General features: G+C 38.2%; 4 protein-coding genes and 1 long non-coding RNA gene across 12 annotated transcripts in view; 2 read left to right on the top strand and 3 right to left on the bottom strand.

The window, feature by feature from the left end:
• The window catches only part of LOC145912533 (uncharacterized), a 52196-nt gene extending 42760 nt beyond the window's left edge, over positions 1-9436 (top strand). Inside the window, exons 1-6 of one of the 2 annotated variants that reach the window (XM_083000033.1) lie at positions 7375-7431; positions 7643-7737; positions 7964-8040; positions 8393-8517; positions 8710-8830; positions 9154-9433. In XM_083000033.1, the coding sequence (XP_082856159.1) occupies positions 7689-7737; positions 7964-8040; positions 8393-8517; positions 8710-8830; positions 9154-9276 (495 nt within the window). In that variant the 5' untranslated portion in view covers positions 7375-7431; positions 7643-7688 and the 3' untranslated portion in view covers positions 9277-9433. Of the gene's footprint in view, positions 1-7374; positions 7432-7642; positions 7738-7963; positions 8041-8392; positions 8518-8709; positions 8831-9153 lie in introns of those variants that run through there. The other variant, XM_083000034.1, reaches the window with a different exon arrangement.
• LOC145911691 (solute carrier family 49 member 4 homolog) lies at positions 628-5663 on the bottom strand. 3 transcript variants are annotated; one of them, XM_082999105.1, is made up of 11 exons: positions 5528-5663; positions 5298-5463; positions 4754-4928; positions 4450-4589; positions 4243-4372; positions 3941-4076; positions 1765-1896; positions 1543-1610; positions 1218-1351; positions 935-1114; positions 628-867 (listed from the first exon to the last, which is right to left on the bottom strand). In XM_082999105.1, exons 1-11 carry the CDS (start codon positions 5573-5575, stop codon positions 752-754), a joined length of 1425 nt encoding a protein of 474 aa, XP_082855231.1. In that variant the 5' UTR covers positions 5576-5663; the 3' UTR covers positions 628-751. The 3 variants fall into 3 exon arrangements, with proteins under 3 accessions (XP_082855231.1, XP_082855232.1, XP_082855233.1); XM_082999106.1 differs by having other exon boundaries at positions 628-862; XM_082999107.1 differs by having other exon boundaries at positions 5298-5460; positions 5528-5575.
• Positions 9379-23392, bottom strand: LOC145912532 (neuroligin-3-like). 5 transcript variants are annotated; one of them, XM_083000030.1, is made up of 12 exons: positions 16152-16294; positions 13582-13688; positions 12828-13085; positions 12298-12435; positions 12113-12226; positions 11912-12042; positions 11496-11634; positions 11168-11360; positions 10705-10866; positions 10440-10565; positions 10187-10381; positions 9379-9884 (listed from the first exon to the last, which is right to left on the bottom strand). In XM_083000030.1, the coding sequence occupies exons 2-12, from the start codon at positions 13661-13663 to the stop codon at positions 9557-9559; spliced, it is 1866 nt and encodes a 621-aa protein (XP_082856156.1). In that variant the 5' UTR covers positions 13664-13688; positions 16152-16294; the 3' UTR covers positions 9379-9556. The 5 variants fall into 5 exon arrangements, 4 of the variants coding, with proteins under 4 accessions (XP_082856156.1, XP_082856155.1, XP_082856158.1 ...); XR_014403303.1 differs by lacking the exons at positions 9379-9884; positions 10187-10381; positions 10440-10565; ... (4 more) ...; positions 12113-12226; positions 12298-12435 and adding exons at positions 16405-16530; positions 16665-16826; positions 17096-17288; ... (4 more) ...; positions 18630-18887; positions 19173-19452 and having other exon boundaries at positions 12943-13085; positions 16152-16346; XM_083000029.1 differs by having other exon boundaries at positions 11912-12159.
• Positions 14881-15482, top strand: LOC145912535 (uncharacterized). Its single transcript, XR_014403304.1, has 2 exons — positions 14881-14988; positions 15236-15482. It is a non-coding gene; the product is annotated as an uncharacterized LOC145912535 (long non-coding RNA).
• A 1321-nt stretch (positions 23393-24713) lies between the features above and the next one.
• LOC145912301 (uncharacterized) overlaps positions 24714-26121 on the bottom strand; it is a 70852-nt gene continuing 69444 nt past the window's right edge. The window contains exons 2-3 of the mRNA XM_082999725.1: positions 25310-25504; positions 24714-25025 (exon numbers count right to left, since the gene is read on the bottom strand). Of these exons, the coding sequence (XP_082855851.1) occupies positions 24728-25025; positions 25310-25341 (330 nt within the window). The 5' untranslated portion in view covers positions 25342-25504 and the 3' untranslated portion in view covers positions 24714-24727. The remainder of the gene's footprint in view (positions 25026-25309; positions 25505-26121) is intronic.

The raw sequence follows: 26121 nt of genomic DNA, 5'->3' as shown, positions 1-26121 counted from the left end.
TTCCATTAATAAATAAGTCTGCCACGGAGTGTCAAATCCAGTAGTCTTCAGCAAGAACACGCAAGCAGACTTAGCCTCAGCAAAGCAGCAACGGGGAATCCTATTGTACGCCGCACGTGTCGCGTCACAGACTGATGTGTCCTGGCTGAGAAATAGGTTTCGTCAATTAACAACAAGTTATGAAACAATCGAATGTACGTTACGTAGAGTTGCAAATATGAGTAGGTAATATGTATACAAGGGTTTGTAACAGTCGACATAAAAGTTACCATATTGTAAATAAGTGGTGTTCCAATGAAATACATTGACACTAAAATGTGATGTTTCGCCAACCAATGCTGATGATCACGGTGTGTTGCGACCCCCAAAAAGTTTCAAAACCACTCTTCTGAACAATGTGTTTGCATTGCACGAAAAAATACGACAAAATGTGCTTGATCCAAATTTAATTAAATCGGTCAAGTGTGCCAGGGGCCCTATAGTAGAAAACTTTTTGTATATTGGCTTTCTTTTCATTGCTGCAAAACTTGCCCTGGTCAATTCATGCTCATAGTCGTTTTAGTATGCAGCAGTATTACAAGAATGAGAATGAAGGACGCATTTATCTGTACGTTGTATTAACACTGAAAGAATGGCAACAATTGCCACGCGAAGAAAAAGATAAAACAATAAAATAAGTGCACTAGTAAGCTATGCTGTCAATAGCTAAAATGACCCTGCATGAAGGAAAGCGCGATACTTAACACATTATTTAGGGTTGCACAGCATCAATTTCCATGCGAACGTTTTTCCGAGGTACAAATATCACAAAAAAGGGAATGGCAATTCCACTGAAAGCCAGCAACAGATAATTGGCGATTAGCTGATCTGAAAATGAGCTTTCATGAACAATTTAAATCTTTTTCAAATTAATTTCCTATTGATTCTGACTCACCGTTTGTACTCGAAAGAATGGTGATGAAGGTGATTTGGAAAACCATGGAGAACCACATACAGACAGCAGTGCTTGTACCTTCACTGACTGGATAGGCAAGATCACCGGAATACTCAGCAAGTAGAGGTAATGATGAATTTACAAATATTCCAATCAATATGCAGCAAACATACAGTGTAACTGGAAAAATATACATGTGGATTGTCAAATAAAGTTCACCAATACAAAATATTGTTTTCTCCAATAAACCAACTGAAATATATTTGGTGTACATGGCAAATACCTTCTGTAAAATGAAACGGCTCCCAGTCTATCCACCCCATAGTGGCCACAACAAGGTAAGCGAAAGCAAGAAAAACAAAGATCAACAACACAATTATTATGCTCTTCATGTGGCTTTTGAATCGGTCTGCCACCCTAGAAAAAAACAATTAAAACTTGAAACCCATATGTTGCAAAAATACAAAATAATTCTCTATAGTGATCTTTTTTTTCCTCCTTTAATAAAAAGAATGGAAAAATATAGACATAAAAAAAAACTTTTAAGAAATATTTTTCTTTTCGTTAAAAATTTTAATTTATGGGTAAAAAAATAAGTAAATATCTACCATCCAATAAAGAAACCAACAGTTACACCTGCAACATTCATCAAGGTAGCTATGTTACCGGAAACAGCCTACATCATAAAAAACAAAGTTTACGAAAATTTTATTTTGTAAATTTAACAAAACACAGGGAATGTAAATAAACACAACATTTCCACTAAAAAGGGGAAATACCTTTTAGTTGATTCATAAAATTACTTAAAAAGTTAATTTAACTTTTTGTACCTGAGAAACATTGTAGTTACTGTACAAATCTGCAAACACTCCACTCCATGCATAATAGGCTGCAATAACACAAGCTTGGGTAACATTAACTGCCCAAAAAGCCCCAACTTTGAGTAGATGCTTTAGGGAAGCCTGCAGTAAAAAAAGCAGGTATATCTTGTTAGTCTTGTCCAATGGTTAATCTGAGTCACTGCAGTGATATTGTAGTACCACAATAGATCAGGTGTTCTTAAACTGCGGGGCGTGGAAGGTTTACAAGGGGGGGCGCCATAAGTTGCGTAGTTGTTTCTTGTTTGTCGTCTACGACCGAAGTTGATTATTTAACAGTTAAAAACATGAATGTTAAAAAAGGAAGTACAGTGCAGAGTATTTGCAGTTTGTGTTTACTGATGCTACGTCTACAGGTCTGGTTGTACCACAATGTGTAATATGTTTCGAAAAACTTAGCAACGACGCACTGAGGCCAAGTCGCTTGCAACGCCATCTTGATACAAAACACCCCAGCTTGAAACAAAAACTATTGGTATATTTTCAAACCAAAAATTATTCTTTTAAGAAAATGAAAATTGTGGGAGAGGAAAGCTTTTGTCAAACGTCATCTGCTGAGGTAGTAGAAGCCTCTTTTGAAATAGCGTACATGATTGCCAAGGCAAAGAAACCCCACAATATTGGCGAAGCTTTGATCAAAACATGCATGCTAAAAGCAGCCAGTCTTGTGCTGGGAGAGACAAGCAGCAAGAAGCTGGAAAAGATTTCACTGTCAGATTCGACTATTAAAACAGGCATCGATGATAAACCAACTGAAAAAAAACCAACTGTTCGAAACTGTTGCTTGTTACTTTGACAACAACTTTTCAAGATGGAAAAGCCTTGTAGGTGTTTGCACTGATGGTTGTGGAAGTGGATTTTTTACAAGGATGAAGGAAAACAGTCCAAACGCAGTCGGCACTTACTGCGTAATCCACCCGTAAGCTCTGGCATCCAAGACTTTACCAACTGCATTAAACCATACGCTGGCAATAGTCATGAACATTGTCAACTTCGTCACGGCAAGTGCTAACACGAGGTTGTTTGCCAAGTCGTGCAAGGAAATGGATTCGGATCACAAGACTCTGTTGTTTCATACGGCTGTTCGTTGGTTGTCAAAGGGAAATATGTTGGCTCGTGTTTGTGAGATGAGAAAAGAAGTGGAGTTATTTCTCGAATATCACGAGAAACATGATCTATTGCACTCTTTCACCTCGGATGGCTTTCAAATGTCATTGGCATACTTTGTTGACATTTTTGAAGCCCTCAATACACTGAATCGTCACTTGCAAGGCAAGAACAGCAACCGCTTTAATCACACCGATATCATACGTGGTTTTATAGCGAAACTGGACTGTGGCTTCGTCGGGTTTAACGTGGGAATGTGGCTTCATTTACAATCCTAGATGCAGCCCTCGATAAAAACGATGCTGACCTGAAGGGCGAGCTTAAGAACGAAATGGAAGCGCATCTTCAACTTTTGGTTGTTGAATTTGAACGGTATTTCCCAGAACTCGCTAGCACTGAATTGCCAGATTGGAAGGTGACTAGAAATCCTTTTCGTCTCAATGAAGACCTTCTTTCGGATGATTTGCAGGAAGAATTCTTGGAATTGAAGTTTAACTCGTCCGCAAAAGACGACTTCGAAGCCATGCCTCTCACAGATTTCTGGGTGAAATACATGCGGTTGTACAAGAATGTTGGCAGCGTGGCATTGCGCACTCTACTTCCATTTTCTACAACTCATTTGTGTGAAAGTGGATTTTCTGCACTTGTAAGTGTAAATACAAAAGCACGCAACAAACTCGACTGTGCAGCAGATTGGCAATGTGCACTGTCACGTTTCGACTGTTTCGACCTAAAAGGTCTCATCAGTGCAGCCGTTTGGTCAACAAAGTCGTCTGAAAGTCACACCAGCTGCACTGATGAGACCTTATAGGTCGAAACAGTGGCCATATGTGATATTAAGTTTACAAAGGCTTCACAAAACGTTTCTACAAGTTATGCCCATTTCAAATTTGCATCTAGGTATTTCATCAACACAGAATCTGGTCAACAGTCACACACAAATTCTTCCACATGAAGTTTTCGAGTGGTTTGTTGTCGGCGCAACACTTTATATTCAGTGTTGATTTTACATTCAACTTACTAGTAAGCCAAGCCGACTTGCACTTGCTGTGGGACTTGGTGCTGTTGGTGGTTTATTGGGGAAAACTACAATAACACAAAGCAGCACTGCAAGAGCCATTCCACAGTACATGTACATCACAATCCCAATTTCACGCCTGTATTTATAATTAGATGTTGTCTTCCACAAAAAAACTTTTTTTACAACTTTATTATATTGAATACATAGCTGTATATATATTGGCCTTAAATTAAAAATATGTATGTATATTAATTATATTAGCCTTAAATTGAATACATAGCTGCAGATAAACAAGGAATTACTTCATTTGCTGAATGTTTGTAATGTTGCAAGAATTGTTTCCAAAAGAGATCAAACTTATACTCTTGTTGCCACAAGCATAGACCGGCCCTGATACAATCTTTGGTTCAACAAAGAAGCTGAAAATTAACCCTTTAGGCAAGCAGTTTTAAGAGACTGTCACACACAAATATGACCAGTACACATAAAGAAGGAAATGCATATCTTACCAACATTTCCTGAGAGAATCATACAAGATGTAGCAGTTATTCTATGACTTGGTGGAAACCACACATTTGATAACATTGTAGGAACGGAAAAAACAAAGATTAAGGCCATTCCTGCAAAACACTGTGCAACTTGGGCTAATCTGTATGAAATAAAAAGTGTGATTGATGAAGTTTACAGATAGTCATACTGCATCTAATTAAGTGACATTTATGGCATTTCATTGAAACAAAATCATAAAATAATCAGAATATCACACCAAAACTGTACTTGTATTGTTTTAGTAAAATATATTTTTAAACTTACATTTTTGTTGCGACTTCACCAGCTGGAAGGCACCGAAGAATCGATGCAACAGTCACACTTATTGAGGCAAACAGAAATTGCATTCTTAATCCCCATTTGTCCAAATAAACTATGAACAGTGGTGTGCAAATGAGCAAAACTCCAGCTGGAAAACTTGTGAAGTAATCAATGTCTTCTGTAAATCCGTAAAATCAGTTTATTGTAGAATCCTTACATGACATGGCACTAGGGTTGTGTAAAATATAATTGATATTCAGTTGTACCAGATCAGAAAGATTGTTAATTGCACAGACAATGCGCGGACAATCGAAATGTTTTTAGTATGCTAATGCATTGGCAAACTATTTTTGCTTGGATTATCTGTAAATTTTTGTAAAAGTGTATGTAAGATTTATCTGACATTTTTTTTCAGTCTTGCATTTATACACACGGTATATATTTTACCAAAATACTTCCAATGATAATGAAAATTGCTTAAGGTTCATTATTAACTATATAAATACATGCTTTTTTTGTAGGAGTTTGTGATGAAATGTTAACTTACTGTCGGTGAAGTTCAAAGCAGCTTTAGCAGACACACTAATGGGACCCCATGTGTTTGCAATCCCCGCCTGAATGGCAGAAAAGAAAGCAAACACTATAACGACGTAGTACCTGTACCAATACAACCTGTACCAGGTTTTTTCTTCATTTCTATCACTCTCACTCTCCTGTAATAGAAACAAGCAAAAATTAAATCAGACGTTTGAAAAAATATCCATTCTACTAATTTACGTTGATTTCGTTGTTGATGAGAATATCTGCATCTGTGTCTTGATCCATTACACCGGTTGGTGTCAAAACAGTTTTTCACAGCTGGACTATGCCATCGCTGAACGAAGCTCCACTCTCTGCGACGCAAGCTGACTGGTGATCTTAATTCCACCACCGTTATTTCGGCGAAATGGAAATTGGTTAAGACCGAAATTATTTCACGCATAAGTGAACACGGCTTCAAACAATTGTGTTGACACAAAATAAGCATTAACTCACGAAACAAACAAAAATGAGTTGTAATAACAAACATTTCAATCAGCAAGGTCTCCAATATTTGCAAAACAATATCTATACTTTAAAATTGCAAATTTTGAACACCTATAAAGTATATCGCAAAGAAATGAGTTTGACTGCGGTCACGCTGTGTGAATCCCAGCATTCGCGTATTTTCGGCGCTGCATATAAGTGCCAATTTAATAATGTTCCGGACCATAGAAAATAGGCTTCACACAGCGTGACCGCAGTCAAACCCATTTCGTTGCGATATACTTTATAGGTGTTCAAAAAACGCTATTGTAATGTGATCTACATGTTCTAAGCCTATTCTACACCAATTTTTAAAAAATCCTATGTCCCGGAACATTGTTAAATTGACACTTGTATGCAGCGCCGAAAATACGCGAATGCTGGGATTCACACAGCGTAAGCGCAGTCAAACCCATTTCTTTGCGATATACTTCATAGGTGTTCAAAAATTGCAATTTTAAAGTGTAGATATTGTTTTGCAAATATTGGAGACCTTGCTGATTGAAATGTTTGTTATTACAACTCATTTCTGTTTTTTTCGTGAGTTAATGCTTATTTTGTGTGAACACAATTGTTTGAAGCCGTGTTTATTCATGCGTGAAATAATTTCGGTCTTAACCAATTTCCATTTCGCCGAGATGACGGTGGTTTAATTCCCCACAACAAAACAATAAACATTGTCATTAGGGATTTCCCCTAATATGCTCCATTGATTTATACGTAGGCTTTTATGTCACGGTTCATTAAATGTCATCAGCACCAATGCACCGTAGAAAAAATAAATAAATATGGAATTCCGTTAAAGGATATGCAGATTGCCAATAAAACTTCAAACGATGTAATTTTATTCTAAGCTCATTTCTTAACCATTTTTTTCAACCGATGTGTCCTGGCTGAGAAATAGGTTTCGTCAATTAACAACAAGTTATGAAACAATCGGATATACGTCGTGTAGAGTCGCAAATATGAGTAGGTAATAAATACAAGGGTTTGTAACAGTCGACATAAAAGTTACCATTGTAAATAAGTGGTGTTCCAATGAAATACATTGACACTAAAATGTGATGTTTCGCCAACCAATGCTGATGATCACAGCAGGTCGTGAGCCCCCGAAAGTTTAGAAAACACGGTTCTCAACAATGTGTTTGCATTGCTCTCAAAATACCTTCAGTCGATGACGGCATGTGCTTGTGTTTTAACAAAGTTTCGTATTTTTTAATACAAATTATAGTTAGACCACAAAAACTGACGATACTAGTCCACACTAAAAGATCGCACTGACGTTGGTCTGTCATTCTTAGTGAGCAATTTAGTCTATACGGGACAGCGTTGTGCATATTATGCAGTTCGTTTGATTTTTATTGAATTCGACTTCAAGTGATTTTCGACTGATACACAAACTGATTTTTGCAAGATGTAGCAATCAAAGCATGTCACAGCAGAAATGGCGCCCAAAAGTCTAGCCAAACATTGTCAAACGAAATGTTGCTTCCGCAATTGTGACTGTATTGTAGAGCGAGTAGCGGATATGGCTTGGCCTGCTAGTTCTATTTGTAAACCTGCACCTTTGTTTAGTGCTTGCTGCACCAAGTTCGTTGCTTGCAGACTCTGTACAGGTAATTGCTGAATAAAGGAGGCAGAGAACAACGTGTCGCACTTATGTAGTTTTAAGGTTTAAAAGTATTTGCTAAGACCGAACGTCCACCATCGAAAAACCGCTGTAGTTTTCAGTCGTCGCAAATTTGCAAACACTCGAAAATACTTAACACAGATTTAGCGGCTCGCAGACCAGACGAAGTCTTATAAAAGATTGCGTGTTTTGTGCAGAATTTTACCCGAGTTGAGAATCTAGAGATTAGTGAGGAAATTCAAAATGAAGTTGGTAGCATTCTTGATCATTGTTTCGGTTGCTGTTACTGCTGGTAAGTTGTGGCTTACAGTAATTTTACAAACTATCAAATGGAATTGTTTCCATTGGGCATTGAGGGCAATATTATTTGAAGGGTCAACAATGCAACATACAAACGACTGGCGCTATATAAATAGGGCTTTAATTTATATGAATGTCATTTTCTTCATCGAAATGTTGGAACAATTTATTTCACCAAAATATGCATTTTTACTCGATAACTTGTTGATGTTTTGCAGCTCATCACGATGGCGAACACTTCGGACATTGCTCAGTTCGTGGAAAACATGTCAGAGGTCACATTTGTTTCAAACAGGTAGAAGTTAACAAACAAACAAGTTTTGTAAACAATGCTGTTTTGGTACAGGGAACGACACCCAGCACAAAAACCCAGTTTTTTTCGAAATTTGAGAAAGTTATTTTTAATATTTCGTTTAAATTTAACGAACTGGTAACGACCAGAAATTTTGATATGACATTGTTAATCACGGGCGCCCGAGTCGATAACCTTATGGTTTTATCGGTGCCCGCATGTCATTCTATTTCTTTTGTGCATTGTTCATCTGTGTAGTTGTTTTTGGCGCAAAATAAACATGATTGATCACATCAACTTACCGAAGAAAAATAACCATGAATCGACAGTACACGTGACAAGTGTTTATTTATAGAACGGAACACTTACTGCCGACTTCCACGTCACCGGTGTCAAAGCCAATTCTGAGGTGAAAGTTCATATCCACTCGGAACCGGTGACGTCATCCGCTTGCAAACACGCCGGCTCTCGCTTCCAGGGGTAAAAATATCGTTTGTGACCGCCTTGAATATGTTTCGATATTTCCCATTCATTAATTTTGTGCTTCAAATCAAAGTTCGCCGCACATGGCTTCATAGACTTACCGGAACTTCTGGCTTGGGAACCTCTGGTTTACTCAAAAATCGGTGATTGTTAATACAGGCTTTACACGCTGGACATATTTATTCTCAGGTCACACGGCAACCTCGGTACAATGCAAGCAGGTTCTAACTGCGTTATTCACGAAGCTGGAAGAGAGTTAGACGGACTTTCCTTATCCGGCGATACGTCAATACTCGGCAGAGCTGTCTTCGTAAGTTTCCCACATGATATTGGTAAAAATAGTATTTGAATAGCTTAATTGCAGAGTGGTTTCAATGTCAACAAGAACCGTTTCACTTGTTTTACCTTCAAGATAAAACTCATTATTATTAGGGCCAATCATTATGTGGGTATTTAAAGCAATTTTATTGCTGTCAGAAATCCCTCTTCAAAAAGATTTTCAAGTTCATCCGTAACTAATTAATTGTTTTTGCATATGCTGTTGCCAACACTCTCAAGCATATATATACAGTGCTTTTTGTACTGTCTCTATAATAAGTTATGTAAATATCAACATATTTGTTTATTGTTTAGGTTCACCTCGGACACAATTTGGGTAACGCTTGTTGTACGGTGAGGAGTATTACCGAAGACGCATATAACCGCATGGTGGCGATGGGAGTCGCCAATGCTCACCAGAACGCATGCCCCCAGTAAACTAGACAAAATTAATGCGTGTGCATCTTGTTAATATCCAACTTGCAAAACTTTCTGAGACACCACAATGTCCAGACTTCACTTCCAATGTAAACACACGTGAATGTTATTGAAACATTTCGCATATACTACACCGTGTACTATATACATACATGTGTAAACAGAGGGTGTCAAAATGTTGTGTGAACAGATGGTGTCAAAGAAACTATAGTGTACATGTTAGTGGCTCAAAGAAGCGGTTAGGAGGCGTTGTAGGGAATAAGTGTCACAGAAATTACATTTATAAATTCAGATCCATAGCAATGCCAGCCTGAAATCGTTTTTGAATAAACCATGCCATGGCTCCTATATACACCATCATATTGAAGTTTGCAGACAACTTTTTGCTTCCACTTGTAGTTTCAACATAAGGAGCGCTTGTAGCATTCAAGTTGTTAATGCAAGGATCCTGGGCGTTCAGTGCAGTTAGAAGGTTGACGAAAAGGTCATCGGCGCGACCGTACACTCCATACTCAGTACTGAGCGTTTCTGATATCTGGAATGTGTTTCTCGCCGTTGAATTGTAGAGCGACCAAATCTCAGTGAAATTTGACCCGGAATTTGGATCTCTGCGGAAAATTTAGTGTTTTAGTTTGTGTCCCCGAGAAATACTCACGCCGAGTAATGTAATGGGTTTATTGAAGGGAAATTAGTGTTTTTGACAATTCCTGTTCAAGTTTGTATAATGAGTGTATAATTATCTCGTCGTAATAAAATTCCATGTTGTTTTGTATCCAACATGCATTGTAAGAGCAGACGTTTTCAGTAAGATCTGGCAACTCACAATAAATGGTTTACATAATAAATAGGATTACAAATAATTGACAATTTTCCAGTTGGTTTTTGGTAATATATGATTTCTGTGGCTTACCCGCTGCGAACAAAGTTGGACAAAAGACTCATCAGGTTCCTGCTTATGGTGACATCAGTTTGGTTGAAGTTTAGAATTAGTGGAAGTCCAAATATGTAAACAGCACTATCAACGTGCGTGGTATCCGGCCTTAAAAAAGGCGCGTTTCTGGAAAAGGCGTTTTCGCCAATGGGGCCAGTGAACCGGAAAAGGTATCTGAAAAACAATTCCAAATGAGGGTATTTAAAAGGTAAATTATGTCTTGGCTCCTTACGTGGGAACATTATGTTGATCGAGCATCGAAGCAAACAATGAAGCTGGCACAAAATACAACCAGTCGTTAAAAAAGCTCGACAGCTCCCTCTGGCGTTTAATTTCCGGGTCAGTTTCGACAAAATTTCTGTGAGAAGAATGCGAATGTTCTGTACATATATTATTCTAAACCACAATAACATTATTATGTATACAACTGATTTTTCAATATGTTTTTTCAATACTCATCAATCTTTCCACAACATCAACGAATATGAATAACATACGAATAAATATGTTCCAAAGTTGCTTTCGCGTTTAAAGAAGTATTTTCCTCCCCAGCAAAGTTAAGCACTGAGTTGATGATGAAAGGTAGATCCTGGGCAGGGGTGGTGAATACAACACTGGAAGAACCTTCTTGTTGTGAATGACCAATCATTACTTTGTATCTGCAATCAAGAGTCAAAGATAAAGGAAAGGCCACATTTAATTAGAAAGGTATCCAAAGTCAAACACGATTAAATTCGCGAAAGAGGCGCGGAAAGCGTTTTGTGTTTGGAAATGTGCTCATAGAAAATTGAATTATAAAAACATTTCACAAATATAAGCGAGAAATTAAACACACAGAAAATTTCAAAATGTTTTTTAGACTATTAAGATTTTTTTAACTCCATTAACTCCAACAAGTCAATCATGTTAGGGTCATAGTAGACAATTTTTCACACGCGAATTACTGAACAAATCTCCTACTGGTTCATGGAGGCAACGAGGCCAACAACGTCGTTAGGATTCCCAGGAAGGAACTCATCTCCAAAACTTATATCGATTGTGGGATTGTATAGATTCGGTAGACCAGTTTGAGATGCTAGCTGCACCAGAATTGCAGTTGGCTGGTTTTTTAGACATGCTTTGCTATCGCTCGCATTGTTGCAGCCTGTCGACGCTAAAAACACACAAGCATGGGATGCAATATTTCGAAGGGAATCTGTAAACTGCAATAACTTATTTTGTGTTGGACTTCTTTTGTGATGGTTTTACTTCATGCGTTTGTTAATAGTTAGTCAAGCTGAAGACGTACTTAGAACGTGGTTAAATGTAGTTGCCTCTGTTTGACGTAAGTCGCTTAAGCTTCGCGCCATTGGCTCGTTGAACCGAAACGAGCCACTAAACACGATCGCTCGTTGGAAGAGAGTGGCGTTGTTCAATGGACTCAGCATCTGTAAAATCGAAAGTTCTCAAGTTAAACATTGCAATGATGTTGGTGCTAGACATATTTTAACGTTTTGACCTCCTGGCACAAAATTAACTTTAATTTAATGTAATTAAGTTGCCATGTAGCAAGATTTACTCTGATAAAATCTTGCCGCATGCCAAACGAAACCTTGCTTGTACAAGATCTACGTTAACTTTTATGCTAAAAGGTCAGTTTAAACGGAAATTTTTAAAGCCAAGTTTGTGTACATGGGCTCCTGTGATCAATAACAGACATCCAACCTGGGCAATAACTGTTTGGCCGCCAATCGCTTGACCAAGCAATGTGATTGAATTCGGATCACCTTCGTAATTCACGATGTAGTTCTTCACCCATTGTATCGCCATTTGTTGATCGTACAGACCGAGATTTCCTGAATATTTGCACGTTTTGGGCAGACAAAAAGCAAAAATGTCACTGCAGTACAAACAGAATAACCATACCTGGTAATCTTTGGTCTCCTGATGCGATGAATCCAAGCAGTCCAATTCTGTAATTTGCAGAAACCACAATTATTCGTCCTTCCTTCGCCAAAACACTTCCGTCATTAAATTCCTCTAAAATTATACACAACGAAAATTACGAATGCGTTTTGTAGATAAGTTTGTTAATGAATGCAAACGTGTACTTGAACCAAAGATCAAAGCTCCTCCATGGAAGTAGATGAGAACTGGAAACATCACAGGATCAGAGTCTTTGCGGATGGGAACGTAAATGTCAAGTAACAGACAATCTTCACTGGTTATGCTCGGATTATTTCGAAAAGCTGAAAACAATTGAAAATTATTCGCAAGCGTTTTGCGTTAAATGTTTAAAACTGCAAGAATGCAAAAAATACATGCAACTACTAACTGAGGAATATTTCATAAAGACCACAGAAATCAATGTGTTCTGCCTTGTAGTAACCAACGAATCTATCGTCATTGAACATACATGCAGATACTCATCAACTCACTGTGATTCATTTTGGACTATTACCAAGAAACTACAAAATTGTGACGCCTGACTCGATAAAATTTATGGTTTTATCGGTGCCCATGTAATTTAATTTCTTTGTATATTGTTCATCTACGTAGTTGCTTATTTTGCGCAAAATAAACATGATTTAATTTGATTTCTGACGTCGATTCAGACTCATTATACAACAAACATTCGTACCGGGTGGGCGTTGAGGGCACTGCGGCCCGGGTGAAGTTGCATTTCTGATTCCACTCCATCCTGGATGAGGAAGAGGTTTCTCAAATCTCAGTTCTCCAACTGGAGGTTGAGCGTAGGGGACTCCAAGGAATTTCCTGACGCCGAATTGACTCCAACCTCTGAGGTTTCCGAGCTCGATGGTTGTAGCTGGAGACCTAAGAGTTTCGTACATCTCGATGTAACGTTGTTGGGTGTAAAGTATGGTAGCTGCCGTATGATCTGAAACGCAATCATTGTAACTTTAATATTTGTTTGTGCTGAATGCTATCAATAACGCCACAATCCTGTTTTAATTTGTGAATATTCCTCTTAACGCCAAGGAAAAAATGCTAAACTTCGCCACAAGCCTGGTATAGAATCTCTTTTTGTTTGAAGTTTGGGTGAAAAGTAAATAGGATATTTTCTTGTCAACCTGTGGTCGGTAGCGCAAACCGATTAAACAAACATAAAGACAAATCGCAGTGAAGTTACTTGACTGATATGATGAATGCTTTGCATAAATCACAAGGAAAAATACTTGCACAAAAGGAAATTGAAACTTTGCATTAAGTAAAAGTTTTTATTTTGTTTTAACTTCAAACAGACTCAAAGTTTTCAGGTGAGTCTGGTGGGAAATGTTGTAATAAACAAACTGCAATGATTGTCGTGTCTGTATGGACGCCGTAACCAACCGTTGGCAAGCAAAAAAATATTCAAAGCCCAACAAAATACTTACTGGCATGGTGTGGCGAACATCTGACCAATAGAAACTTCATAATCAGAGTAATCCACGTAAGTATAGTTGCTTCCTTTGACATTATTTTTTGATGCTAGGAGGTTGTGCTGTAATAAAACATAAAAATTAACAACCAGCTTATGTTTAAAGACACAACGCAAGTCACATGCATATTTTTTTTTCACTAATAATAATCCCAACTATTGTCAAGGTCACCTTCTAAAAATATATGTTGATTAAAAATACTTAAGGTACAAACATAGATTTCTGTCTCTATATATTTTCACATTTCCGTCTTCTATCCTTCGTTTCGATTTAATCCCCCCCAACATCATACATTTACTGATTTGATCGGATTACGCAAACTATTTTTGCACACATGCTGATTTCATTTGTGCACACCTGCTGACACAGCGTTTGCTTCAAACCAACGTTGCATCTTGCACTACTCAAAATCATGAATGCTTCAGTTGCACCCGGTAGACCAAAACGGCAAATGGTAACGGTTGGATCGTTTTTCTGGAGGTTTCGCGCTGTGGGTTTGTTGAGTTTGGTTGCAGACATTCGTAAAAGTTTGTAATGGACAAATATTGCGGAAATAAATAAATATCAATGATTCGTTGAAACCTTTCCTTCCATATTCCTCGCCTGGGACAAATCTGTGATATTTTTATGCTCGATCAATTCCCAGTAAGTTTGCAGGGTCGAAATTTGTGTGCTCGCCCGCGCAAATAAATGTCATTCGTTTGTGGTACACATAACTGGCCTGTTCCCTTTGATCGAAGTTATAGCGGCATATATTTATACGGAGGATATCTGTGGGTTCTCTCAACAGTGCTAAACAAACGAAAGGTTGCGGTAATTGTTACGAGTTAAAATCTACTGGAAACTCACGATGCCAAAGAAAATGTCATATTGGTAGCAACTAACATAGGAATGCACCATTAACATCCTGTACTTACTGTATGTGTAATTTTACGTGCTTGGATGATTTTTTTGTTAAAAAAATGTGATTTTATTTTGGACAAAGTTTCGATTTAATTTTTTTTTTTTAAATTTCTATTGGTAAGATCCCTGGTCATTAAATTTGTGCTTAAATCAAAGTTTGCCGCACATGGCGTCATTGACTTGACGAAACTTTTTGTTTTTCGGATAACTAAATTGGTTTTACCCATCCAGTGATTTTGAGGATCCCTGCAACAGTGCATATATTTTATGACATTTTCTACCAGTACCAAATGCGCTAAAATTAATGTTTGCATAAACAATTTTTGTAGCACACACTTTCGCTTTGGCAACCTCGGTACAATGCAAGCAGGTTCTAACTGCGTTATTCACGAAGCTGGAAGAGAGCTGCACGGACTTTCTTTATCCGGCGATACGTCAATACTCGGCAAATCTGTCTTCGTAAGTTTCCCACACGAGATTGGTAAAAATAATATTTGAATAGCCCAATTGCCAGAGTGATTTCAATGTCAACAAGCATTGTTTCCCTTATTTTAACTTTTGGATAAAACTCATTATTATTAGGGCAAATCATTATAATTGTTTTTGCATATGCTGTTGCTTACACTCGCAAACATATATATACAATGCTTTTGTATTGTCTCTATGATAAGTTATTAAAATATCAACATATTTGTTTATTGTTTAGGTTCACCTCGGACACAATTTGGGTAACGCTTGTTGTACGGTGAAGAGTATTACCGAAGACGCATACAACCACATTGTGGCGATGGGAGTCAAAAAACCAAACGCATGCCCCAAGTAACTCAATAAAATTAATGCGCGTGCATCTTGTTAATATCCCACTTGCAAAACATTCTGAGACACTATAGAATGTCCAGACTTCATTTCCATTGTAAATATTCTTGAATATTATTGAAGCATTGCGCATATACAGAACCATGTACTGTATACATACAAAGGATGTTAACATTTTACAGGAGGGTGTTAAAATTCAACAGAAGAAACTACAATGTACTTGTTAGTGGATCAAGGAAGCGGTTTGGAGGCGTTGTTTGGGAAGTGTCACAGAAATTACGTTTATTAAATCACATCTATAGTAATGCCCGCTTGAAATCGTTTTTGAATAAACCATGCCATGGCTCCTATATACACCATTGCAGCCAAGCTGGATCAGCCACTTTTCCCGACAAGTCGGAGCGAGATCTGAAAAATCAAGCTCCCGGTGAGGTTTGAACTCACGACCCTGGGCTAACCAGGCCCAACGCTCTACCAACTGAGCTACAGGAGCTTAGTGGCTTCACGGGGTATATTGTGGCCAAGGTACACTGGTGCGCAAGCGCACAACTTGTCAGGCGACCTTCACAGCCTGTGAACCTTATGATCAGAATATTAGAGCTGTGATCGCCAAATATAAAGGGCCTACGCAGTGGGGCGATCCCGCCTTGCTATGCGTAAGCATGGCATTACTTCTACATTGTACAAGCATACGTTTACCAAAATGTTCTGGCAACTCACAATAAATAGTTCAAATAATAAATAGGGTTACAAATAATTGACAATTTTGCATTTGGTTTTTGTAATATATGATTTCTGTGGCTTACCCGCTGCGAACAAAGTTGGACAAAAGACTCATCAGGTTCCTGCTTATGGTGACATCAGTTTGGTTGAAGTTTAGAATTAGTGGAAGTCCAAATATGTAAACAGCACTATCAACGTGCGTGGTATCCGGTCTTAAAAAAGGCGCGTTTCTGGAAAAGGCGTTTTCGCCAATGGGGCCAGTAAACCGGAAAAGGTATCTGAAAAAGAATTCCAAATGAGGGTATTTAAAAGGTAAATTATGTCTTGGCTCCTTACGTGGGAACATTATGTTGATCGAGCATCGAAGCAAACAATGAAACTGGCACAAAATACAACCAGTCGTTAAAAAAGCTCGACAGCTCCCTCTGGCGTTTAATTTCCGGGTCAGTTTCGACAAAATTTCTGTGAGAAGAATGCGAATGTTCTGTACATATATTATTTCAAACCACAATAACATTATTATTTACACAACTGATTTTACAATATGTTTTTTCAATACTCATCAATCTCAACGTCAACGAATATGAATAACATACGAATAAATATGTTCTAAAGTTGCTTTCGCGTTTAAAGAAGTATTTTCCTTCCCAGCAAAGTTAAGCACTGAGTTGACGATGAAAGGTAGATCCTGGACAGGGGTGGTGAATACAACGCTGGAAGAACCTTCTTGTTGTGAATGACCAATCATTACTTTGTATCTGCAATCAAGAATCAAACATAAATGAAAGGCCACATTTAATTAGAAAGGCATCCAAAGTCAAACACGATTAAAATTCGAGGAATGAGGCGTGGAAAGCATTTCACAAACACATGAATAAATATAACCGAGAAATTAAACCGACAGAAAATTTCAAAATGTTTTTTAGACTATTAAGGTTTTTTTAACTCCATTAACTCCAACAAGGCAATCATGTTAGGGTCATAGTAGACAATTTTTCATACGCGAATTACTGAACAAATCTCCTACTGGTTCATGGAGGCAACGAGGCCAACAACGTCGTTAGGATTCCCAGGAAGGAACTCATCTCCAAAACTTATATCGATTGTGGGATTGTATAGATTCGGTAGACCAGTTTGAGATGTTAGCTGCACCAGAATTGCAGTTGGCTGGTTTTTTAGACATGCTTTGCTATCACTCGCATTGTTGCAGCCTGTCGACGCTAAAAACACACAAGCATTGGATGCAATATTTCGAAGGGAATCTGTACACTGCAATAACTTATTTTGTGTTGGACGTCTTTTGTGATGGTTTTACTTCATACGTTTGTTAATAGTTAGTCAAGCTGAAGACGTACTTAGAACGTGGTTAAAAGTGGTTGCCTCAGTTTGACGTAAGTCGCTTAAGCTTCGCGCCATCGGTTCGTTGAACCGAAACGAGCCACTAAACACGATCGCTCGTTGGAAGAGAGTGGCGTTGTTCAATGGACTCAGCATCTGTAAAACCAAAAGTTCTCAAGTTAATCATTGCAGTGATGTTGCTGCTAAACAGTATTTAACGTTTTGACCTCCTGGCACAAAATTAACTTTAATTTCATGTAACTAAGTTGCCATGTAGGAAGATTTACTGTGATAAAATCTTGTCGCATGTCAGACGAAACCTTGCTTGTATGAGATCTACGTTAATTTTTATGCCAAAAGGTCAGTTTAAACGAAAATTTTCAAAGCCAAGTTTGTGTACATGGGCTCCTGTGATCAATAACATCCAACCTGGGCAATAACTGTTTGGCCGCCAATCGCTTGACCAAGCAATGTGATTGAATCGGGATAACCTTCGTAATTCGCGATGTTGTTCTTCACCCATTGTATCGCCATTTGTTGGTCGTACAGACCGAGATTTCCTGAATATTTGCACGTTTAGGGCAGACAAAAAGCAAAAATGTCACTGCAGTACAAACAGAGTAACCATACCTGGTAATCTTTGGTCTCCTGATGCGATGAATCCAAGCAGTCCAATTCTGTAGTTGGCAGAAACCAAAATTATTCGTCCTTCCTTCGCCAAAACACTTCCGTCATTAAATTCCTCTAAAATTATACACAACGAAAATTACGAATGCGTTTTGTAGATGAGTTTGTAAATGAATGCAAACGTGTACTTGAACCAAAGATCAAAGCTCCTCCATGGAAGTAGATGAGAACTGGAAACATGACAGGATCAGTGTCTTTGCGGATGGGAACGTAAATGTCAAGTAGCAGACAATCTTCACTGGTTATGCTCGGATTATTTCGAAATGCTGAAAACAGTTGAAAATTATTCGCAAACGTTTTGCGTTAAATGTTTAAAACTGCAAGAATGCAAAAAATACATGCAAGTACTAACTGAGGAATATTTCATAAAGACCACAGAAATCAATGTGTTCTGCCTTGTAGTAACCAACGAATCTATCGTCATTGAACATACATGCAGATACTCATCAACTCACTGGGATTCATTTTGGGCAATTATCAGGACACTACAAAATTGTGACGTCGTTTCAGACTCATTATACAACAAACATTCGTACCGGGGGGTAGTTGAGGGCACTGCGGCCCGGGTGAAGTTGCATTTCTGATTCCACTCCATCCTGGATGAGGAAGAGGTTTCTCAAATCTCAGTTCTCCAACTGGAGGTTGAGCGTAGGGGACTCCGAGGAATTTCCTGACACCGAATTGACTCCAACCTCTGAGGTTTCCAAGCTCGGTGGTTGTAGCTGGAGACCTAAGAGTTTCGTACATCTCGATGTAACGTTGCTGGGTGTAAAGTATGGTGGCCGCCGTATGATCTGGAACGTAATTACAGTAACTTAAATATTTTTGATATTTGTTTGTACTTAACGCGATTAATATTTTATTATATCTTATTTTATTTCTGGATATTTCTTTTTCCATCAAGGAAAATGTTGTAAACTTTGATATACCAGGGGTGTGCCAAAGTTTACAGAAAAATACATTCTCAAACTAAAGTTGTCGCTTTACTTAGATTTAAAAAAGGGAAAATATTTAATATTATTTTAAACAGAGACAAAATTTCAAGTAAATCTGGCGGAAAAGTCCCACAAACCACTCACTAGCAAAATAAGGTGAACATCTGATCATTAGAAACTTCATGATTAGAATAATCGACATAAGTATAATCGCTTCCTTTGCCATTATTTTGATACTAGTAACTTTTTGTCACTGATAATAATAAAGCTCTCCAAATAACCTTGCAATAACCCTGTAGGTAATTTCTGTCCTAAATAAGTCACCTTCTCAAAAATTTGTAGATTTAACAATATATAAAGTACAACAATAGATTTCTGTCTCTATTTTCGCATTTCCTCCTTCTATCCTACATTCCTTTTTAATTCCTCACACCATCAACACATTTACTGATTTGATCGGATTGCGCAAACTCTTTTTGCACGCATGCTGATTTCACCTGCTGACACAGCGTTTGCTTTAAACCAACGTTGCATCTTGCACTACACAAAATCATGAATGCTTCAGTTGCACCCGGTAGACCAAAACGGCAAATGGTAACGGTTGGGTCGTTTTTCTGGAGGTTTCGCGCAGTGGATTATGTAAGTTTTGTTGCAGACATTCGTGAAAGTTTGCTATGGACAAATATTGCGGAAATAAATAAATATCAATGATTCGTTGAAACCTTCCCTTCCATATTTCTCGCCCAGGACATATCAGTGATATTTTTATACTCGATCAATTCCCAGTAAGTTTGCAGGGTCGAAATTTGTGTGCTCGCCCGCGCAAATAAATGTCTGTCGTTTGTGTTACACATGACTAGCCTCTTTCCTTTGATCGAAGTTATAGCGGCATATTGGTAGTAACTAACCAAGGAATGCATTACTAACATCATTTATTGTAGATGTAAACTTATTGAAGATGTAATCCCGTGTGGTTGGACGATTTGTGTTAAAAAATTGTGATTGTTCGGGACCGCCAAACAGATTTCAGTGTGAATATCGTATAATACAGAGCAGAAAAACGCAACTACTGTTTCGTCGGCATAAGTTGTCAAAAGTAGCATAAAATTGTCCGGAGTGGAAGCGATGCAAGCACTGATAAAACAGGTTGTGCGTACGTGTAACGAAGTATAAGTGCTACACTGAAAACATACATAACAAACTTACTTTGGCGTTGCACTTAAACGTCAAACCGCTGCGTTGTCTAACGCTATCTATTTTTCCAGGTTTATATCTGTATGTGTATTGAATAAAATTGTCGGCTGATCTTTGTCAAGACACAGGAGCGTACAGGAAAATACTGTTTCTCTATTTGCAAACATGTTTTAGTATATATGTGTCTGTACAAATACGAGCAAATTTATGTCAAAATAAATATTCAAGACGTCGAAAAGTCGTGGTGTTTCAAGATTGACGTGCGTGAAGAATGAGGAAGAACTTTTTGAGGTTCGACTGAAGGTTTTTAGGTATATGGTGGAGGGACTACGACGCAAATGATTATTGTTAACACGAGATTGTTATTCAAGCAGTGATACCGAGGATGACGTAGTTTATTAGGTGCAGTATTAAAGAATTTGAAAACCAACAAAATGTTCCTAACTGTTGTTGGTTTGGTCGCAAGTCAAATGAAATTAGTCAGTAAATTGTTACTGATGCTGCCAGTCATATTTTATTGCTGAATACTGCCCTTCTGGCAAACTTTATTTTACTTACGTTTCTCAACGTTTTCGGCGGAAAATCCAACAACATGTACGTTCGCCCCTTGCACACAACCCGCCCCACGGGCTCGTTTTGCTCATGTTAATGTGGACATAGTCGGTCCACTTACGTCTTCACAGGGCAATACATATTTGTTCACAATGGTCGACCGCTTTACGAGATGGCCGGAAGCTGTGCCTCTTCCTGACGCTTCCACGCCATCGTGTGTCAGGGTATTTGTTTACCACTGGGTGTCGCGTTTTGGTGTACCTTTGGACATCTTCTCCGACCGTGATCCACAATTTACGTCTGATTTGTGGACATCTTTCAGTCGGTTTCTTGGTGTCAAGCTTCATCGCACGACGGCTTATCATGCCCAGTGAAATGGTCTGGTCGAATGTTTCCATCGTCACTTGAAGAGTGCTCTTATGGCCGGCTCACCGATAACAATTGGATGGACGCGCTTCCCTGGGCTATGCTTGGAATACTCAATGCTCCAAAAGAAGATCTCTGGACATCGTCAGCTAAGCCCGTTTGCGGCTGAGCTGTGCCTGACGATTTTTGGATGGTTCCTGCCGACACCCATGTCGCGTCACTTACATCCGAATGAAATGTTCCGAAGTCTTTAGACTCTAGCGCTTATGTATTCTTGCGCACAGACAAACATCGCCCGCCTTTGACACCTCCGTATGAAGGGTCATAGCGGGTCATAGCAAGAAAAAACAAAACGTTTACACTGGACTTAGGCGGGCGTCATCAGACAGCTTGTTGACCGTTTAAAGCCTGCCCTCGTCGACCTGACACAACCGGTCCAAATGGCTCAACCACCGCGTCGAGAAAGGCCTTGCAAGCAGGGTCGTGTTCCATCAACTCGGCAACCAACATTATCACCAGACTCTATTCAACGCACGCTCTCTGGTCGCATTACTCGCCCTCCGGCACGTTTTTGTTCCAAATTTTGTTGTCCGCTTCTGGCGGGGGGTTTTGCAGCGCTATCTTTTTCGCATTTTAACGAAGCAGATTAATTTTTCGCCGTGTTTCTGTTTTGCTGGTGTTGCGTGGACTCGTGGAGACAGTCTTAACTTTGGAATGTATTAAAGCACTACAACGGTTTTGCATGATTAAAAATTTTAAAACCACCAAAATGTTTGTAACTTTGTTGCGAGTACGTACGCAAGTCATGAGTTGACATTGGTCAGTATCTAAGCACTTAACCACACTATTGTTGTTACTTACTAGCAAGTCGAGGTGAACAATTGACCAACAAAAAAGTTTATAATAGACAAATAAATAGAAATGAATATCGTTGATTTTTTCAAAACCATTTCTTACATATTCCTCGCCCAGGACATTTCAGTGATATTTTTATACTCGATCAATTTCCAATACCTTTTCACGTTAGAAATAAATGCTCACCTCCCTAAATAAATGTCTGTCGTTTGTATTACCAATGACTGCCTGTTCCCTTTAAATGAAGTTATAGCGGCATATTTTTGAACAGAGAATACTTTTGGGTTCTGTCAACTTTCAACAGTGCTACAGACGTAGGTTGCGACAATTGTTACCAGTTGGAATCTACTGGTAACACACAATGTCAAACAAAATGACATATTGGTAGCAACTAACATAGAAATGTACTATTAACATCCTGTACTTATTGTAAATCTAATTCTATTCGGTTGGATGTTTTTGTTATAAGATTGGGATTTTAATGTGGGCAAATTTCTATTTAATTGTTTATCAAGGTGATGCATCGAAATGAAGGAGAGTTCTGTTGAGGCCAAAAAAATAAAGTGCCGGAAATGCACGAATCACATTACTAAATTATAAACGCATGTTAGGAGAAAGCACTTCATGTCTCGTTGATCGTTTTGGGGTAAAGCCCAGGTTTTACATCATTAAAATCTTACCTCAACGCAAAAGGAGAGATTTGATTAAAACCGACTTTCGTCCATCTAATACTTCTATGCAACCTAAGAACTGAATTACAACCTAATTCTGAACAGCCGAACAGTTTTCCGTACCAATATCGTATAACACACAGCAGAAAAACACAGCTACAGTTTCGTTGACATCCGTTATCACCCGTAGCATAAAATTGTCCGTAGTAGAAGCAACGCAAGCACTAATAAATCTTATTTTTAATTTTTGGCCAGAAGATCAGTTCTATTGTAAATAAATGCATTTTATTTCTTATTTTTTAGGTGAAAAGCTCATCTTTTCATCTTGTCGACCAAGACTACTAAAGTTACTTCATTTCCACGCGAGCTCAAAACGGAAAAAAAATTCCCAAGCACGTCCCAATGTTCTGGACGCAAGTTATGTACTGTTAGTCCCAATATTATGTACTTACTAGCACGAGAAGGTGAACAACTGACCAACAGAAAGTTCATGATGAAAATAATCCATGTAAATATGATTGCTTCCTTTGCCATTATGTTGAAGTAAAATTATTGACAAGGTCACAACTACAAAGATAGATTTCTGTCTTTATTTTTGCGTCGCCATCTTTAACTAAATTGCATATTTCATTCCGACTTAATTCCCTACACCATTAATACATTTACTGATTTGATCGGATTGCGGAAACTATTTTTGCACGCATGCTGATTTCATTTGTGCACAACCTGCTGACACAGCGTTTGCTTTAAACCAATGTTGCGTCTTGCACTACACAAAATCATGAATGCTTCAATTGCACCCATTAGACCAAAACGGTTGGGTCGTTTTTCTAGTGGTTTTGCGCAGTGGATTTGTTGAGTTTGGCAGACATTCGTGAAAGTTTGCAATGGACAAATATTGCGAATAGAAATGAACATGAATGATTCGTTGAAACCTTCCCTTCCATATTCCTCGCCTACGACATATCTGGGGTATTTTTATTTACGATCAATTTCCAGTAACTTTGCAGGTATGAACTTTTTGCTCGCTCTCCCAAATAAATGTCTATCGTTGGTGTTACGCATAACTGGCCGGTTCCCTTTGATAGAAGTTATAGCGGCATCTAATTGGACGGAGAATACCTATCAGTTTTGTTAACAATTGTTGTCAGTTGGAATCTACTGGAAACTCACAATGCCAAAGAAAATGACGTATTGGTAGCAACAAACAAAGAAATGTACTATTACAATTCTGTTCTCATTGTATGTGTAATCCTGTGCGATTAGATGATTTTTGTCAAAAAAAAATTGATTTCATTGTGGGCAAAGTTTCGATTAAATAGTTTTATTATGATGTATCGAAATGTGGAAGAGTTGTTTAAGGCGAAATACTTTAAAATGCTGGACACGCACCAATCACATTATTGGGTTGTAAATGAATTTTGGTATGAAGTACCTAGTGAATCGTAGATCGCTAAACTATAGGTTTTGGATCATTAAAATCTCACATCAAGAAAAATTTTGTCGGCTAATCTTGTCAGGACCCAGCAAACGTACAGGTAAATACCGTTACTTTATTCGCAAACATGTATTAATATATATGTGTTGGTACAGATACGACCGAAATTGTGTCAGAGTACTCAGGACGTCAAAATTTCGAGGTGTTTCAAGATTGAGGTGTGAAGATCTTCTAGAAGGCAAATGATTATTGTTAATTTGAAGGTTGTAAATCAAGCAATAATGCCGTGGATGACATGGAAAGTATAGTGTCATAGACGAACAACGTATTTCCGAAGACGGATGTTATAGAAGGGTTCTTCAAACACTTTCTACAATTTACCTCTGGTTGTGAAACGTTGTTTCAGAGGAAGGTCGTTTACACACGATGCAAGAAGTATTTGAGTAAGATGCAGAAACTAATGATGCCTTATCGGACGAAATATGAATGAACAACAAATGAGCTGTCTCTATGAGATTTACATAGTATAACAATTTATTGGATATATACGTAACAACTGAACAGCATTAAATGAGTTAAGTAATTACGAGTGTTAATTTACATTCCTATATGGAAACCTCTTGTCACAATCGTTTTTGAATAAACCATGCCGTGGCTCCTATATACACCATCATATTGAAGTTTGCAGACAACTTTTTGCTTCCACTTGAAGTTTCAACATAAGGAGCACTTGTAGCATTCAAGTTGTTACTGCAAGGATCCTGGGCGTTCAGTGCAGTTAGAAGGTTGACGAAAAGGTCATCGGCGCGACTGTACACTCTATACTCAGTACTGAGCGTTTCTGATATCTGGAATGTGTTTCTCGCTGTTGAATTGTAGAGCGACCAAATCTCAGTGAAATTTGACCCGGAGTTTGGATTTCTGCGGAAAATTTAGTGTTTTAGTTCGTGTCCCCGAGAAGTACTTACGCCGAGTAATGCAAAATGTTTCTTATAATAAATATACTCATGACAGAAAACTTGTCCTGCTAAAACTGACCCAGAGTTATGTGAGTGACTTTTATTTCCAGACATAGCCTTGGGAGATAAACAGTTTATCAACACGTTTAATTCTCAGGACTTCCACAAAAAACAAATAATGTTTTAAGTTAAAAAAATTTTGGAAAGTATGTAAAGTTTTTGTGACGTATGATTTCTGTGGCTTACCCGCTGCGAACAAAGTTTGTTAAAAGACTCATCAGGTTCCTGCTTATGGTGACATCAGTTTGGTTGAAGTTTAGAATTAGTGGAAGTCCAAATATGTAAACAGCACCATCAACGTGTGTGGTATCCGGCCTTAAAAAAGGCGCGTTTCTGGAAAAGGCGTTTTCGCCAATGGGGCCAGTGAACCGGAAAAGGTATCTGCAAAAGAATTGCGTTTCAAAAATATTATTACTTCATTGAATCACAGTATAGGAATAATAACATTTTAAAAGGTTTTGCGTTCAAATTTTGTTTCTTAATTGCTTCTGTAAACGAATTTGTTCGTTTTGTTTTACGCATATTTTGTTGATTTTCCTGCACATTAGCATGTATCGGTATTTGTTCCACTTTCTTACAGTTTAATTTGGTACTCTTGAGCAGTCGTGCTTGCGTGGCAGACGTGTGGTACGCTAATTAGTTAAGGTGCTGAGGGCAAAATAATCAGTGGCAAGTCAAACAGTTCTATGGTGGTGGCGCGCGGTGAGCACTTGGTTGTTTTTTTTTAGGCGCCGTTGTGTGATGGGCGGAGTTTGTAGCGCTGTGGTCTTACAGAGGCTGGGTGTTGGGCGCTAGATGAGATGCAGTACTGTTATATGTAAACAGGTAAAACAAACGCTTTAATCGTTTTTAGCCTTTTTTATACGTATTATCGTATGTTCTTATCAAAACAAAAGTAGCCATCAATATGGTTGCGCGACTCCAGGTCTTTGCGGTGTTCAAATATTACAACAAAATGAGGTACATCGTTATCAATTAGTAAAATGGTAAATAGGAAC

This window comes from Ascidia mentula, chromosome 8, assembly GCF_947561715.1.
Source record: "Ascidia mentula chromosome 8, kaAscMent1.1, whole genome shotgun sequence".
Taxonomy (NCBI): domain Eukaryota; kingdom Metazoa; phylum Chordata; class Ascidiacea; order Phlebobranchia; family Ascidiidae; genus Ascidia; species Ascidia mentula.
This window is presented reverse-complemented; position numbering and strand designations above follow the sequence as displayed.